This window comes from Mus caroli, unplaced genomic scaffold (genome assembly GCF_978045245.1).
Source record: "Mus caroli unplaced genomic scaffold, Mus_caroli_1 scaffold_17, whole genome shotgun sequence".
NCBI classification, from domain to species: Eukaryota; Metazoa; Chordata; class Mammalia; order Rodentia; family Muridae; genus Mus; species Mus caroli.
In genome coordinates, this window is record NW_028227272.1 from 45,448,445 (window position 1) to 45,465,867 (window position 17,423).

The 17,423-nt window shown below is 39.3% G+C and overlaps 1 protein-coding gene across 1 annotated transcript in view; it reads left to right on the forward strand.

Moving 5' to 3' along the window:
• Positions 1-17,423, forward strand: part of Morc1 (MORC family CW-type zinc finger 1) — a 200,138-nt gene that overhangs the window by 51,198 nt on the left and 131,517 nt on the right. Inside the window, exon 9 of the mRNA XM_021185413.2 lies at positions 10,263-10,388. Coding sequence (XP_021041072.1) covers positions 10,263-10,388 — 126 coding nt within the window. The remainder of the gene's footprint in view (positions 1-10,262; positions 10,389-17,423) is intronic.

Consider the following 17,423-nt stretch of genomic DNA (forward strand, 5'->3'; position numbering starts at 1 on the left):
AGTGTATACTCACTCCTGCTTCTTTTTGGAGGCACTCAAAGCTATGAGTTTTCCTCTTAGCACTGCTTTCATTGTGTCCCATTAGTTTGGGTTGTTGTGGCTTCATTTTCATTAAACTCTAAAAAGTCTTTAATTTCTTTCTTTATTTCATCCTTGACCAAGGTATCATTGAGTAGAGTATTGTTCATCTTCCATGTGTATGTGAGCTTTCTATTGTTTTTGTTGTTATTGAAAACCAGCCTTGTCCCATGGTGATCTGACAGGATGCATGGGATTATTTCAGTCTTCTAGTATTCTTTGAGGCCTGTTTTGCGACCGATTATATGGTCAATTTTGAATCAGGTACCATGAGGTGCTGAAAAGAAGGTATATTCTTTCATTTTAGGATAAAATGTTCTATAGATATGTATTAAGATCCATTTGGTTCATAACTTCTGCTAGTTTCACTGTGTCTCTGTTTAGTTTCTGTTTCCATGATCTGCTCATTGCTGAGAGTAGGGTATTTATGTCTCTATTATTATGTGAGGTGCGATGTGTGTTGTTTCTTTTATGAATGTGGGTGCCCTTGCATTTGGAGCATAGATGTTCAGAATTGAGAGTTCTTATTGGTAGATTTTTCCTTTGACTAGTATGAAGTGTCCTTTCTTATCGGTTTTGATAACTTTAGGGTGAAAGTTGACTTTATTTGATATTAGAATGGCTACTCCAGCTTGTTTCTTTGGACCATTTGCTTGGGAAATTGTTTTCCAGCCTTTTACTCTGAGTTAGTTTCTGACTTTGTCTCTGAGATGAGTTTCCTGTATGCAGCAAAATGTTGGGTCCTGTTTACATACCCAGTCTGTTAGTCTATGTCTTTTTACTGGGGAATTGAGTTCACTGATGTTAAGAGATATTAAAGAAAAGTCATTGTTGCTTCCTGTTATTTTTGTTGTCAGAGGAAGAATTATTTTTTTGTGGCTATCTTCTTTTGGGTTTTTTGAAAGATTACTTCCTTGCTTTTTCTAAAGTGTCGTTTCCCTTCTTGTGTTGGAATTTTCCATCTATTATCCTTTGGAGGGCTGGATTTGTTGAAAGATACTGTGTGAATTTGGTTTTGTCATGGAATACTTTAGTTTCTCCATCTATGTTAACTGAGAATTTTGCTGGTATTGTAACCTGGGCTGGCATTTGTGTTCTCTTAAGTTCTGTATGACAACTGTCTAGGATCTTCTAGACTTTACAGTCTTTGGTGAGAAGTCTGGTATAATTCTGATAGGTCTGCATTTATATGTTACTTGACTTTTTTTCTCATGGTGTTTTAAATTCTTTGTTTTGTGTATTTGGTGTTTTGACTATTATGCATTGGGAGGAATTTCTTTTCTGATCCAACCTATTTGGCGATCTGTAGGCTTCGTGTATGTTTATGGACATCTCTTTCTTTAGGTTAGGGAAGTTTTCTTCTATAATTTTCTTGAAAATATTTATTTGCCCTTTAAGTTGTGAATGTTCGTTCTCTTCTATACCTATTATTCTTAGGTTTGGTCTTCTCATTGTGTCCTGGATTTCCTGGATATTTTGGATTAGGACTTTTTTGCATTTTGCATTTTCTTTGATTGTTGTGTTAATGTTTTCTATGGTATCTTCTGCACCTGAGATTCTCTCTTTTACTTCTTGTATTATTCTGTTGGTGATGCTTGTCTCTATGACTTCTGATTTATCTCCAGGGTTGTCTCCCTTTGTGATTTCTTTATTGTTTCTGTTTACATTTTTAGATCCTGGATGGTGTTGTCCAATTCTGTCACTTATTTTGTTGTGTTTCCCTGTAATTCTTTAAGAGATATCTGTGTTTCCTCTTTAAGGGCTTCTACCTGTTTGCCTGTATTCTCCTGTATTTCTTCCTGTATTAAAGGAGGTATTTATGCCCTTCTTAAAAATCCTCTATCATCACCATGAGATGTGATTTTAAATCAGACTCTTGCTTCTCTGGTGTGTTGTTATATCCAAGGCTCACTCTGGTGGGAGAACTGGGTTCTAATGATGTCAAGTAGCCTTGATTTCTGTTGCTTATGTTCTTGTCCTTTCCTCTTGCTATCTGGTTATCTCAGATCTTGCTGTCTCTGACTATGGCTTTTCCCTCCTGCAAGCCTGTGTGTCAGTACTCCTAGGAGATCAAATTTCTCTGGGAGGCATTTGGATATGGAGAGCTGTAGCACAGGTTCAGCTCCGGGCACAGATGGAAACCGGAAGGATATATTAAGCTTTTTATAATCATCATTTCCTCTTCTACCTTAGGTAGCTTTAAGCCTTTTCTCTGGACCTTTTATAATCCCCATTACATATCACTTGTGCTTCAAATCCTTGTCTTATTTTTAATACTCAGTTACTTCATCGTGGTTTCACTCTCTAGAAAGATTCACATGCATGCATAATGTTCTGGTACACACCCAGTCATGTCCAGCTTCATTTTTGCAACACGACTTCCATTATCACCTGGGTCTCTCTCCATCTACCCTTGGTCCTCTAAACCTGTCCCTGATACCTAAATAGCTACCAGACCAATCTTTTTTAACTTTTAATAAAACAAAACAAAAAGTCTCTTTGGCATTCTACTGTACTCCAACAGAATGCTTGGTTGTTCTACAGTTGTATTGGGTGAATAATTTGGATGCCCAGATCTTTCAGGCCAGCCTCAAGCCCTTGGCTCTCAGGCCACACTAATAATATCCTGGGTTTCAGCTGGAGACTATGTGTATGCTCACTCTGACAACCTGATTTTATGTCTTTATTAAAAAAAAAAAAGATAAAAAGATTCCTTTACCTAATAGCCTGGGCTACCAGTAGAGACATTAGGGTTAATTGGATGTCTAGGACCTGTTGGCTGCCTAATGCCATATAATTTATTCTATGTATAGTGATAGACAGGATCAGTAAATGGGGCCACCAGATCATTAAATTCAGATCTCTATGAATAAGTTGAAGCAATGCAAGTTTATGTGTACATAGGTGGTTATGGAGAGCTGTTGTTCTGGTGACCAGTTGTCTAAGGTTCTAAACTTCTGTGTTCCTTTGTATAAAACACAGCTCTACAGCATCTAGTTTATGTGAATGTTGTTCAGCTAAAAGAGATGCAGCACTTGATGTGTAGAAGATCTCAGTGCGGTTTGCTCCCACTCTTGTGTTCCACTTCTCCCTACAGCTCTTCTTTCTGGCATTTAACAATGTCATTAGTTTGTACAATAGGAAACTAAGCTAGTGCCTGGTACATGTGGAGCAACAAATGGATTAGATTCAAGTGACTAATGGGAATGCTATTGTCTGCGTGATTCTCTAAGCATATGGTAGGAAGGCATTGGGAAGCCTTAGTCATAGCTTCTACTGCCCTCCATCCCTGAAGATCACTGGAGAGCCATATGATGTGAGAGGGATTTTGTTATAATTGGAGTCTCTTCCATTTTAAACTCTGGAGGTCTAATCACCTCTAAGGCATCATTTTTCTAATGCTTTGGGCTTTGTTTGTTTGTTTGTTTTGATCACATGATTTATTGCAGCTTCTCTGTTTTACACTAGGATTTCTTGTGCTCATATTACCTTCAATGACATAGTATATTGTAAACATTATAAATTACATGTCCTGAATATACAGAACACTGGATGAAAGCACTGACCCCCAGGAGAAGAAAATAGAGCTTATGGGATTGACTGTCCTTATAAAGCCCTGCTTTACCTTTAGAACTGGTCAGGGCTGAGGCTCTTCAACACCACGTCCATCAGCTTCTAGAATGTTGTTATAATGCACAGAAATAATGAGGATTTTGTCCTATGTCACGTTTTGAAATTAGGTGCCACATTGCCAGCAGTTTTTAAATGGGCAATCATTGGGCAGCCTTCCATAATGACCCTAGTTTACATCTTAACCAAGCTGGCAGGAACACATCACTGTGACAGCTCCAGACTGTTCTTACATGCTGCTGACATCCTGTGGTAATCCCAAAAAGAAGTACTTTCATTACCCCATGTCGCTTAGGACTTTTCTTTGAAGTTACCTCTTGCGGTTGACATTTCTCTTAGGTATAATCTACAACCTAACATTCAGTAAGTCTGCTCAAAGTTCAGAATTTACACTAGTTGAAAAATCTTCATGGAGCCTTTTGTGTGCATAATATAGACTTCGTTAATGTCACGTATAACAACTCATCTGATTTATGGGAACACAATTTTGGTTGTCACATATAACTATTTTATATATAACATATAACACCTCTGAGACACTATAAAAAGACTTAGCTTAATGTTGTACCTGGAAGTCAGAGCCCAAGACCCAGCCATAGACTATATAAGGTACCGTAGCCTATTTTTCAGTTGCTATACTAGAATACATACAGATGGGTTAGTTATTGACACTAGGATTACGTAACTCATGATTTGGAAGCTGAGCGATCTAAGACCATGGGCTGATATCTGATAAAGGTCTTCTTTCTGTTGGGATCTTTCTACTGTGCCCCAAACCATCAGATGACACCTCAATCAGACAAAGCTGGGAGGACGACACAGTGAGAGAGACAGAGACAAAAGTACTTTTATAAAAGACCTGCACAGGAGATAACCACTAATCTATTAAGCCATGAGTGTATGGATATATGAATGGATATAATGACTTAGTTTTCTCTTATAGTTCCCATGGGGTTGTCACCAGTTGACTTTAAGTTTTAACATGGATTTTTGTGGGACATTCATACTATAGCACAAGAATAGCTCAGCTGATGGCTTGGATGGGAGTCTGTTGTCTAGGTTCCTTTGTGACTATACATAGGAGTTAGCTTTCTCAGAGAGTGTTCTATTCCCAAACACCTATGAGTATGTCCCCCTTTCTTGTGATTCTTTTCCTACATATCCCCTGCCAGCTATGTCTACCAAGTTGTGACTTCCAAACTTCATAGAGGGAAGGAATCTGAGGGATTCATGCTCCTAAACTCCAACCCCCAGGGATCTGAATCTGAAGATAAAGGCAAGACTTGGCTGTAGTGGCTTGCTCTCACTGTCCTTCCCTGTTCTATTATTATTATTATTATTAATTATTGTGCGACCACTATGTCAGTCCACATGCATCTAAAGTGTACATGGAGCCCCTGTTCTATTATTATTATTATTATTAATTATTGTGCGACCACTATGTCAGTCCACATGCATCTAAGGTGTACATGGAGCAGCCCCAGGAATAGAAGAATATGGACAGGTCAGGTAAAGACAACGGCACAGATGGCACAGCAGACCGTGGAAGCCAAATTGCAGGCAGACTTCTAAGAATTCTCAAGTCTAAGCAGAGAAAAGGACACTGATTCTAATCTGCTTCTCCTACACCATATTCCCCAGACTCTGCAAGCAGCAGGTTCAGCCTTAAAGTAGCCTTTTCTTTACTTCTGCTTGTCACGTGCCTCTGAGTGGGGAGGGCTGGAGATGGGGAGAGTGGCTTGCTTCAGTTTCTTCTTTTTTTTTTTTTTTTTTCTTCAGTTTCTTCTTATCAGAGCTAATTAAATAGAAAGTGAAAAAGGAAACCACACAGTGATAAATATACGAACTCCCCTGGCAAAGCACACAGAGGCAGAAAGGATGTTTGTGTAGAAATGAGACAAGAAAAGCCCTTGAAGAATTTATGCAAAGAGGGTCCTTACAGATGGAGAGTTGCAGACAGTCCTTTGTCTTCTAAAGATATCCTGACTATAGGGTGTTTCTTTGTCAGCCCCTCAAGTGCACAGCTTGATTTACAATTGGATAGCATCAACACTGAGGATGATCTTCCATGAAAAGACCTCACCACAGGAAGAATGCTCTGCTGCTCATTCTAAACTCGGCAAGAGAAGCTGTGAATGATCCTTCATTCACACAAGAACCAGTTATTTAATGGATGAGGTCACTAACTGCATGGAATTTACAACCTGATGGAGAGAAAATCACAGAGGTATAGACAGTCACAGGGACAGGAAGTAAAGAAGGAGGGACTCACACAGACTCTAGCACTCTGGAGGTGGGGAAGCACTTCAACAGAAGTGAGATTTCCAGGGTGCATCCAGAGAGGTCTAAAAGAACTAGTCAAGAGTGAACAAGAGTGACATCCCGTGGTCTGGAGATGAGATGGTGTGAGCCATATTTGAGAACTGAGAGTAGTTGGCTTATCCAAGCTGGAAAGAGATGAGGCTACAGCATTAATTTGCCCAGAACAAGAAGACCGTTTGCATTCTGTATTTAGCCCTGTTTTCTTTATACCTCAGACTTCAGAAATTAGAGCTAGTTCTGTAATGTTTGTCACAAACAGGAACTTGAGAAAAGACAGGAGTAGAGAAGAAGTAAACCTGCATCAATCCTCAGAAGAGCTGACTCATCAGCTGGACCAATGGCTAGCTTCTGGTAGTTCCCAATACTGATAGAAACCTTTCATTTAACTGAAAACTTGAGTCACTACACCTAGATTATGCAAAGAGCAGGACTGCAACTGGTCAGTTTTAATTGCCAACTTGTCACACACTACAGTCACCTAGGAAATGAGTTTTAATTAGAAATTACATCTGGCTGGCCTATGTACATGGTATGGCATATGTACATGTGGTGGACTGCCTTGATTGTTAGTTGATAGAGGAAGGCTGGGCTCATTGTGGGCAGCACTATCCCCTAGGCAGAGAGTCCTGAAGTATATGAGAGAGGAAGAAGCTAGATGAGAGGAAGTAGGCAAGGATTCCCATGTTATATTCTCACTCAGATCTTGACAGTGGATGTGAAGCGTTAAGTCCCTGCCATGACTTCTTGGAAGCAATAAACTGACCTGATATTATAAGCCAAACACTCCTATTTTTGCTAAGTTGCTTTTTGTCGTGATGTTTTTCACTGTTACAGAAATGAAACTGGGATAATGACTTATAATAAAAGTCCTATTTTCCTCCTGGCCCTCTGGATCTTGGACACACAGTAGGTGGCAGGTGCTGATGCTGCTAGAGCCCCACAAACCCCGATCTTGTATACTAAGTCTTTCAGGAACTACCTTCTGATGGGACACAGTGCATATGTTTCTGCATTTTCATAGCTGTGGATGGCAGTGCTGTGTGGACCTTCATGAAGGGGAAATGCTATACTTTGGGCATTGTCTCACCAAAAGTCTCATGTACTGAATCCTTGGTTTGCAGCATGAGGCATATTACCCAGAGGTTGTGGAAGCTTAGGAAGTGAAGCGGAGCTGGAGGAAGTAGGTCATTGTGATGGGACTCTCGGAAGTGTGTTGACAAGGCCCTGCCGTATTGGGCTCTTTGCTACCTGATTAGGCATGTACTGAAAAGCCACACACTCTTGCCACCATGATGTTCTTTCTAAGTGTATGGGGCTAAGTGATCATGGAGTGAAGTCTCTGGAATTAGGAACCCAAATAAATCCTTCCTCCTCTAAGTTATTTCCATCAGATATTCCATCTTAGCAATAAAAAAAAAGGATACAAATGAAAAAAAAAGTAAGAAGCTAGCAAATGGGTTCCCCCAGACTCCCCCACTTTCCTCTGCACCTATGTGTATCCTCATTACAGACCTGTGATAAATCTTAGTCATGAGTCCTTCCAGAGAAGGAGGGCGTGATGGTTTGTATGTTTGGCCCAGGGAATGGCACTATTTGGAGGTGTGGCCTTGTTGGAGTTGGTGTATCACTGTAGGTGTGGGCTTTAATACTCTAGTCCTAGCTGCCTTGAAGCCAGTATTCTGCTAACAACCTTCAGATGAAGATGTAGAACTCAACTCCTCCTGCACCATGCCTGCCTGGATGCTGCTGTGCTCCTGCCTTGATAATGGGCTGAACCTCTGAACCTATAAACCAGCTCCAATTAAATTCCTTACAAGAGTTGCCTTGGTCATGGTGCCTCTTCACAGGAGTAAAACTGTAACTAAAACAGAGGGTTTTAATGACCTCTGACAAACATGCTCTGTATATTTATCTACATTTTTTGAATTAATAAATTCAGCATCAATGGGTAGGAGTATTATCTAGATACAGTAACATATCTGTAATCCCAGTAATAAGGAGGCTGAGGCAAAAGGATTGCAGGGCCATAGTTATCCTGAGGAGTGGCATGGTGGTACACAACCTTTAATCCCAGTACTCCGGAGCCAGAGGCAGGAAGATCTCTGTGAGATGGAGGCCGGCCTGGTATATACATAGCAAGTGCCAGGACTACACAGATTTTCTCCAAAAAAAATTTATCCTGGGCCTCCAAACAAACAGAAATACTACTGTCATTATGCATATGGTGTGTGTGTCTGTGTATATCAGAAGTTGTTAATCACTTTGAGTTCTCACCATACCTCTCCACTTCATAAACTCTGCTGTAAATTATGCTGTTGTTTTGCTATACTGGGAATTGAACCAAGGGCTTTGTGCATGCTTGGCAAGCACTCGACCACTGATTGAAATCCCCAATCTCTCTGAGTTACTCTTGACTTTAACCTTGAAGTATCAACAATGTGTCCATTCTGAGAAGGGTACAGATAAGGAGTTAGTAGCTCCAGGGCGGTTTCCAATCATAGGATGGGAAAGGATTTCAACACTGGCAGGATTCCTTCGGATGTTTATAAGCATCCCAAGAACTATTGTTTTTCTTTTCTCGACTAAGTGAAGAGATACTTAATTGTTTAACCCCTGGGGTACTAAATGAAACTGCAGCATCACAGTGCAATACAGTAATGCAGATAGTGTCTCTTGTTACATTCAAAGTGTATTAGCAATGACACATATGCATGAACATGCTGTAATAAAGAAACCCATTACTTCATATGCCAACTTAAAAATAAATTAGAAAGTGCATTGATATTGATGGCATAACAGCCACATCCTAGTAGGCACTTTGACATGACTTATGTCAGAAAATTGGAACAATTGAAAGGAATTCCTTTGATCTTTGATCAAGCTTCAGATGGTATCCAAAGGAAGTTATATCTTACCAGAAAATCCTTGGATTACTTAGGGCTTCACCTTCAGTTTCCAGAATCCCTTGGAGTTCTGCCCTTGGACTGAGTGCCTGCTGGACAGATCCCTCAGATGGACCTCAGAGCTTCACCTCATCATCTCTGTCTCCTTCTGAACCAGAGAGAGATGGCTTCCTGCTTTCTCTTTAATCTTGGAGCCTTTTCTGCAGCTTAGAAGCACAGAACGCCACCTCTTAAGCCTGGCTTGGTTTGCTTTTGCCCAGCATTTCTTGTCTATTTGGAGAATATTTACAGCTCACAAGTGGGTTCTAATATTTAAGGTCTGCAAAGAGGCACAGTGTTCCAGCAACCTCACAGGAGCATGCAATTTACTGGTTTTTTTATTCCTGCTTGTCTTCTCTTCCGTTCTGTTTTCTTTCTCCTTTGTCTTCATTCATCCATCCTGTTAAGAGTGTCTTCTCAGCTGACCATAAGAACTTATTATAATAAGGTATTATTACGTATGGAGTTAAGTGTTATATGTCCCCTTCAATGTTCTGAAAGCAAATGAGACTTTTTCCCCCAATTTTATTTCTCTGTTCACAACTGATCAGTAGAAATTCCTTTTGTTCACGTGGACCTACAATCTCTTAGTTATGTTTGGACAGGAAGATTACATTGTTTGTTTATTTTTTGTTCTGCATCAATTACTGGGCCAGCTAATGTAAAGTATATTTCCTGTGACTGATGTATCTTCTTAGAATTGGTTAGCTGCCAACAGATTTTAGTTCTGACCAAAGCAAATGTTATCTGTGTTTGCCTTCTGTTCCGAGGCTTAATGCCACGAGTGTGGTAAGATTTGCTTGTGTTTGCAGCATCGTTAGTTCTGGGAAAAGGTTTCTAAGAGCATACAGGAATCTGAAAGAGACTGAGCCCATGGCCCACATGTCTGCATATGTAGTGCCCAGTTGGTAGAGCTGTTTGGAAAGGAGGAGGTGTGTCCTTATTGGAGGAGGAGTATCACTAGCGGTGTGGGTGTGGTCTTTGAAGTTTCAAAAGCCCAGGCTATTCCCACTTAGCACTCTCTCTGCTTTCTGCTTGTGGTTTGATATGGAAGCTCTTAGCTGCTGCCCCAGCCAACATGTCTGCTGCTTGCGGCCCTGCTGCCCTGGCGTGATGAACTCTTACCCTGTGTAACTGGTTCCTTACATTAGTTGCCTTGATCATGGTGTTTTATCCCAGCAACCGAAAAATAACTAAGACAGAGTGCACTAGTAGAACATTTCATTTTTTTTATCTTCCCAAAGAGAATGGTACCCTGCACACTGTGACCTTTCGAATTCTCTATTTCAGAATTCCAGAGAGAAGGTCCTTGAGAGCCTACACAGCTGTTCTGTATTTTGAACCCCGGATGAAAATATTTATTCAGGCCAAAAGAGTTCAAACAAAGCACCTGTGTTATTCCCTCTACAAACCCAGGTAACATGTTTCCTTTATTCCCTTGGTTTTCTGTTGTTGTTGTTTTTAGCATATAAAATTGATATAACGCCTCAGGTTGTGAAGAGGAAGGCACTGACTGATGTTAAGAGTATCACGTTGCTCTCAGGAAAGACTGAACACTTCAGGGAACATGCAACGTTTGGATAAGACTCTTAGTAGGAATTGGCTGTTCACTTTCACGCTTTGGTTGTGATTGTTTCCAAGAAGAGAACACAACTGGAGGTGTTTTTTAGTTTATATCGTATGGTAGAACTATTACGCTCCATATGGTCTTGTTATATAGTAATGTTCTTCAGAATGAGACGATAAGAAAGTGACTCCATAGGATTTTTACCACTTAATAGTGACGTAAGTGTCTTAGTGTTGTAAGTACACTGTGGCTGCTGACCCAGTTCTCAGACTATAATATACCATCCCTATCATTAAGCAATTCATGGCTTACAGTTATGCATGGTATGCATATAGAATGAGCAGATGTATAAAATACCTGATCCACTTATATTTTACTGCAAATATTTTTATTTTCTTTTAAAAGTTATTTTATTTTATTATTTTATATCTGTGGATCTTTTGTCTGCATGCATGTCTATATGCCACTTGTATGCAGCATTCACTGACATCGGGATTGGGCACTGGATCCCTGGAACTGGGGTTAAAGACAGTTCTGATCTGTGGTGCGAGAAATTGAACCTGAGACCTCTGGAAGAGCAGCAATTGCTCTTACTTGTTGAGCCATTTCCCCAGCCCCTTATTTTATACATATATTTAATATAAAATTTAAGCTTGAAGTTTCATAATATAGAATCAGTCTTGCCCAAATACTTATGACGTTCCAATGGTCTTTTCTTACTTTTACTGTTTTTTTGTTTGTTTGTTTTGTTTTTCTGGGTAGTCATTGATTTGTACAGGAGGTTAGCACATTCCATGTGTCAGATTGTACAGGTACAGAGACTAGAAATAGAAAATGAGTCTCACTTAAGGAACTTACGATTCACTAGGAGAAACAGTTCTAATGAGGGCTAAATAGGTACCTTTTACTTATATTATTTTCTACAGTGACTCTGTGGTTTTGTTTTGCTTTAAACCATCATGATGTTACAGATCTGCATTAAAAACTCAAATCTTCTGGTTCCATTTTCTTTTCTTTATACCAGTCCTCATTTGGTGTTTCTTTCTATATATCAGGTTATTTTTGGTAAAACATCTTTGCTAATCATGTTGTCATGGTGTCATGAAATCTCAACTGCTGGCTTGGTGCTTGAAAATTTCCTCAAAGAGATGTAAAATTAGAAATACAGCTTAATTCTGTGACTTCACCAAACAACGGTGGATTTCTCAACAGCTCCAATTTGGATTTCTGTCCATTCTGAAGATCATCTTTGAAAGTAAAGTGTTTATAGGCTGAGATCATGTCAGGCTGTTCATTTCCTAGTAAATATCAAACAGTGGTTCCTCTCCATCAGTCTCAGTCTTGTGGGAGGTACCCAGGGTCTTCTGGATCAGTCAGCTGGTCTTTTCAAGTTACTCCTGTCTTAGTGAGTTTGATTGAGAAAAATGTTCAAGCCACTGGAAAACGTATTCCTTTCCATTTTCTGAAGAGATTTCCCTTTGGCGAACACTTGCTGTTTTCATCTTAGTATGTTTGCCTTCACCTTCTGAAGAGACATTCTTAGCTCTGTACTGGCAGAAGTAGGCAATATGTCAATGTGTGTATGTGCATGTGTTGGTGTCACTAGCTTCATTTCTACATCATACCCTCTTCAGTATTTTCAGTAGTAACTTGGATAAAAAATGCCAAATGTGAATATTTTTCAATTCATATTTGACCCTGACCTAGTGGAATATATCTCCTAAGAAGTACCCGAAACAAGGTGTGAAAAGACTTGAATTCATTAAACAAATATGATATGGACAAGTGACAGATCAGCCTTTAGATTTTGTAGAATAATTTATTTATTTTTATCTTATATACATTGGTGTTTTGCCTGCATATATATCTGTGAGAGGGTATTGGGTCCTCTGGAACTGGAGTTACAGACAATTGTGAGCTGCAATGTGGGCACTGGGAACTGAACCCAGGTCCTCTGGAATAGCAGTCAGTACTCTTAATCACTGACCTATCATCTTTTCTTTCTTTTTTTTTTTTTTAAGCTATCAAATAGATTTAATATGTCTTACAAATTTAAAAGTTGATTGCTTAATTCAATTACATAAAATATATTAGCACAGAAATAGTATAAAATTTGACTTCTAATGTATTTGATTTTTTCCTTTATAAAGACAAAGGCCAAAGACAAACCACACAATCATCTGTAGCATAAATTTCTACATTATGAAATATCTCATAAAGATTAGTAATTAAATAATATTTTCATTATATACATTAATATGTAATATCAGCCAGAAACTGTATCTATGATATTGGCATTTTGTAAGTTCTACTAAATATAACTTTTGCAATAAATCAAATAAAATATAATTTAAAAAGGTCACATACAATAATGTTATATTACATAATGTTTACATTGAAAAATCAAATGTTAAACTTTATGTTTCAGTTAAGCAGTTTGTAAATTATATTCATGAATAATTTGAACCTTCATTTAGATAATATAAACCATACTACATTTTTTTAACTACTCATTTGTTCTTTGTGAATTTCACATCACCAACCCCAATCTCTCTCATCTCTTTTTTTTTTTTAATTTTGAATATTTTTATTACATATTTTCCTCAGTTACATTTCCAATGCTATCCCAAAAGTCCCCCATAGCGCCCCCCACTTCCCTACCCACCCATTCCCATTCTTTTGGCCCTGGCATTCCCCTATATTGGGGCATATAAAGTTTGCAAGTCCAATGGGCCTCTCTTTCCAGTGATGGCCGACTAGGCCATCTTTCGATACATATGCAGCTAGAGACAAGAGCTCCGGGGTTCTGGTTAGTACATCATGTTGTTCCAACAATAGGGTTGCAGATCCCTTTAGCTCCTTGGGTACTTTCTCTAGCTTCTCCATTGGGAGCCCTGTGATACATCCAATAGCTGACTGTGAACATCCACTCCTGTGTTTGCTAGGCCCCGGCATCGTCTCACAAGAGACAGCTATATTTGGGTCCTTTCAGCAAAATCTTGCTAGTGTATGCAATGGTGTCAGCGTTTAGAAGCTGCTTATGGGATGGATCCCTGGATACGGCAGTCTCTAAATGGTCCATCCTTTCATCACAGCTACGAACTTTGTCTCTGTAACTCCTTCCCTGGGTGTTTTGTTCCCAATTCTAAGAAGGGGCACAGTGTCCACACTTTGGTCTTCATTCTTCTTGAGTTTCATGCGTTTATCAAATTGTATCTTATATCTTGGGTATCCTAAGTTTTGGGCTAATATCCACTTATCAGTGAAAACATATTGTGTGAGTTCTTTTGTGATTGTGTTACTTCACTCAAGATGATGCCCTCCAGGTCCATCCATTTGGCTAGGAATTTCATAAATTCCTAGTCAGTACTCTTAATCACTGACCTATCATCTTTTCAATCCTAGCTGTTAGATTATTAAAACTCTATTACATAAGCATAGGCCTGATAAGTAATTGACATGAAAAAGTACATACATGCCTTAAATGAGCCAGAATGTTGGTTTTAATCTCATAGTGTGATACATAATAAGATAGCGTGTTACTTAATGTGGTTATGGAACTTAGTTGTAGAACTAGACAGTCATAGCAACAGTTTCCAGGGAGAAGTCCAGCATCAGATCTTTTGAAGGGACAGAGACCATTGACAGACCAGAGGATTGTCCCATGGAGCAAAGAACACTCTGAGTGAAACCTGAAAGGCTGCCATGTGGTTGATAGAATTTGGGAGGCAGACCTTGGATGGCTGCGCAGAAGACAGAGTTAGCTCTGCATGTCATAGTTAGGCTGCTTTCAAAATGAAGAGTTGTGTAACTGATCTTTCCCCATTGCTGCTTTATACAACGATATTCAGAGAACCAAGTTGAGGGAGCCCTTACAGCTGCTTTGTGTTCAGCTTGCCTTTGAGGTGTGGGCAGAAATAGGTCAATGTTAGAAAATCCCTAGCCACTCAGAGGGGAGGCCTGATGCAGGCAGGGACTGAGAAACAAAGAGCTAGATCTTTTCCTTCAATATTTTATTAGCAGGGAGTGTGCGTTTGTGTGTGTGTGTGTGTGTTGGGGACATGTAGAGGAATTTTAATCTAGCAACATGACTGCTTTGATCACATCTTAAAGAACTTCTAGGTCTAGGTCTAGGTCTAGACCTTTAGAATGCAGACATGTCTTTAGCACACACCTTTAATCCCAAACAATTGAGGGACAGACAAAGTGACAAATCAGAGAAAGATTTGACATCATGAGTCAGAGAAAGGATCTGCCCAACTCGAAGGAGAAAAACTACTTAAGGGCAGCTTGGGGAGAGAAATTTCAGTTTCTCAGTGAGCTGAGTTCATTTTAACCAGTCAGTACAGGAGGCAGTGCAGTAGAAATGAGTTCTGTTCAGTTCATGTAGCTGAGGCAGTTGAAGCCAAAGAATGAGAAGGAGCCAGATGATTAGAACAAATTGTCAGAGTTAGTCCGAGGCCAAACAGAGCAATTCAGTGAGAAGCCTAGAGAAGTCAGATTGAATCTCTTGACTTGGAGAGGATTTGGGCCAAAAGAGCTGAGGTAAAACGCCAGCCAGAGCTCAAAAAGAACTAGAAAGTGTGAGCTTATTCAGCAGTAAGCCTCTGAGATGGCATTTACATCAGGTGAATAAAAGTTATATTTATCAGGGGGAGGCACATAAAACAGTATCAGGGTGGTGATGGCTTCCATTTCTGGAATGGAGATTTGAACAATTTTTTGTTATGAGGATGCACAGGTTTACTACATTAAACTTTTAGAAATGCTTGCACAAAGTTTGTTTAAATTGTCACAAGAATTCTGAAGTTGCAGTTGTAGACCGAGATGCAGATTGTCTGGGGTCAGGTTATATCACTCAATTGTCAGTTTATTATTTTAAATTAATCACTAATGCAGAGTTGGCACCTCTAGTGCCACCTTTACTTCCTACAAAAATACTTGAATAGCTTAATTCACATTCTTTGAAAAATGACTTCATTGTTTAAACAATATCACCTTAATTTCATTTTGATTAAAAATATGATTTGACCTAAGATGAATGATTCGAACTAGATAAAGTACATTATTAGAACCTGATTTTTTAAAAGCAAATGATAATTTCAGTATATGGCCACTGATAATTGTATACCTTCAAGGCTTAGCTTTGCTGTTCTCTGAGTATAGTCAAGACTAATGTGGACTACACCAAGGTTATGATTTGAATGAGCAATATTCAGTGTAAAAGAAAATCAAGAGAACAAACTTATTATAACTTCACCTTAGATTTTAGAAGTATTTCTTCTCTGTAGTCAGTCTTTTCTCAAGTTGGACATTGAACATTGACAGTAACTACAAAGCTAGACCTGATAATAAAATGCCCATTACACCATTGCAATACAAGAATACAGGATACCATTTGGTTTTGATATAGTCCTGTATTTGGTTTTTGTTTTCTTTCTTTGGTTGGTTGGTTAGTTGGATGCTTTTATTCTCTGAAGAGATCCAAGATCCTTGGATATTCTATGTGAACATACTCTCCCTGAGTCTACACAGCCATTCTGTCTTAGTTAGGATTCCTGTTGCTATGATAAAATACTATGACCAAAGATGAATTTGGGAGGATTGGGATTCTTTCATTTATATATCCAGGTAGCCATACATCACTGAGGGAAGTTAGGGCAAGAACTTAAACAGGACAGGAATCTGGAGGCAGGAACTGACGCAGAAGCCATGAAGGAGTACTGCTTACTGCCTTGCTCTCCATGGCTTACTCAGCCTAATTTTGTACAGCACTCAGGATTACCAGCCCAGGGCTGGCACCACCCACCATGGGCTGGGCCTTCCCACATCAGCCACTAATTAAGAAAATGCCTATAGGCCAGTCTGCAGCCCAATCTTCTGGAGACATTTTATCACTAATGTCCCCCCACCCCCAGATAACAACTATGTGTCAAAGAGACAAGACAAATAAATAAATAAATAAATAAACCTAGCACAGAGTCCAAACATGTAGTTATTTTACAAATATTTGTTTTTTCATGTTATTGACCCATCAAATTTTACAGGCTTTTCATATTATGGCAAGAAAAGTAATTCATTCTCAATCCACGATGTATTTCTTCTCTAAAACACACATAGAGGGATTAGACAATAATAACTTATACTGAGAACCAACATTGTTTTAAGTTATTTATTTCTTTATTATTTGGTTATTAGATATTTTCTTTATATACATTTCAAATGCTATCCCGAAAGTTCCCTATACCCTCCCTCCCACCCTGCTCCCTTACCCACCCATTCCTACTTCTTGGCCCTGGCATTGCCCTGTTTTGGGCCATATAAAGTTTGCAAAACCAAGGGGCCTCTCTTCCCAGTGATGGCCGACTCGGCCATCTTCTGCTACATATGCAGCTACAGATATGAGCTCTCGGGGTACTGGTTAGTTCATATTGTTGTTCCATCTATAGGGTTGCAGACCCCTTCAGCTCCTTGTGTGCTTTTTCTAGCTTTTTTTAGCTTCTCCATTGAAGGCCCTGTGTTCCATCTTATAGATGACTGTGTCATCTTTGCCAGGCACTGGCATAGCCTCATACGAGACAGCTATAACGGTTTCTTCAGCAAAATCTTTCTGGCATTGTGCAATAGTGTTTGGGTTTGGTGGCTGATTTTGGGATGGGTCCCCAGGTGGGGTAGTCTATGGATAGTCCATTCTTTCATCTTAGCTCCAAACTTTGTCTCTGTAACTCCTTTCATGGGTATTTTGTTCCCAATCTAAGGAAGAATGAAGTATCCACCCATTGGTCTTCCCTCTTCTTGATTTTCTTGTGTTTTGCAAATTGTATCTTGGGTGTTCTATGTTTCTGGGCTAATATCCACTTATCAGTGAGTGCATATCTAATGAC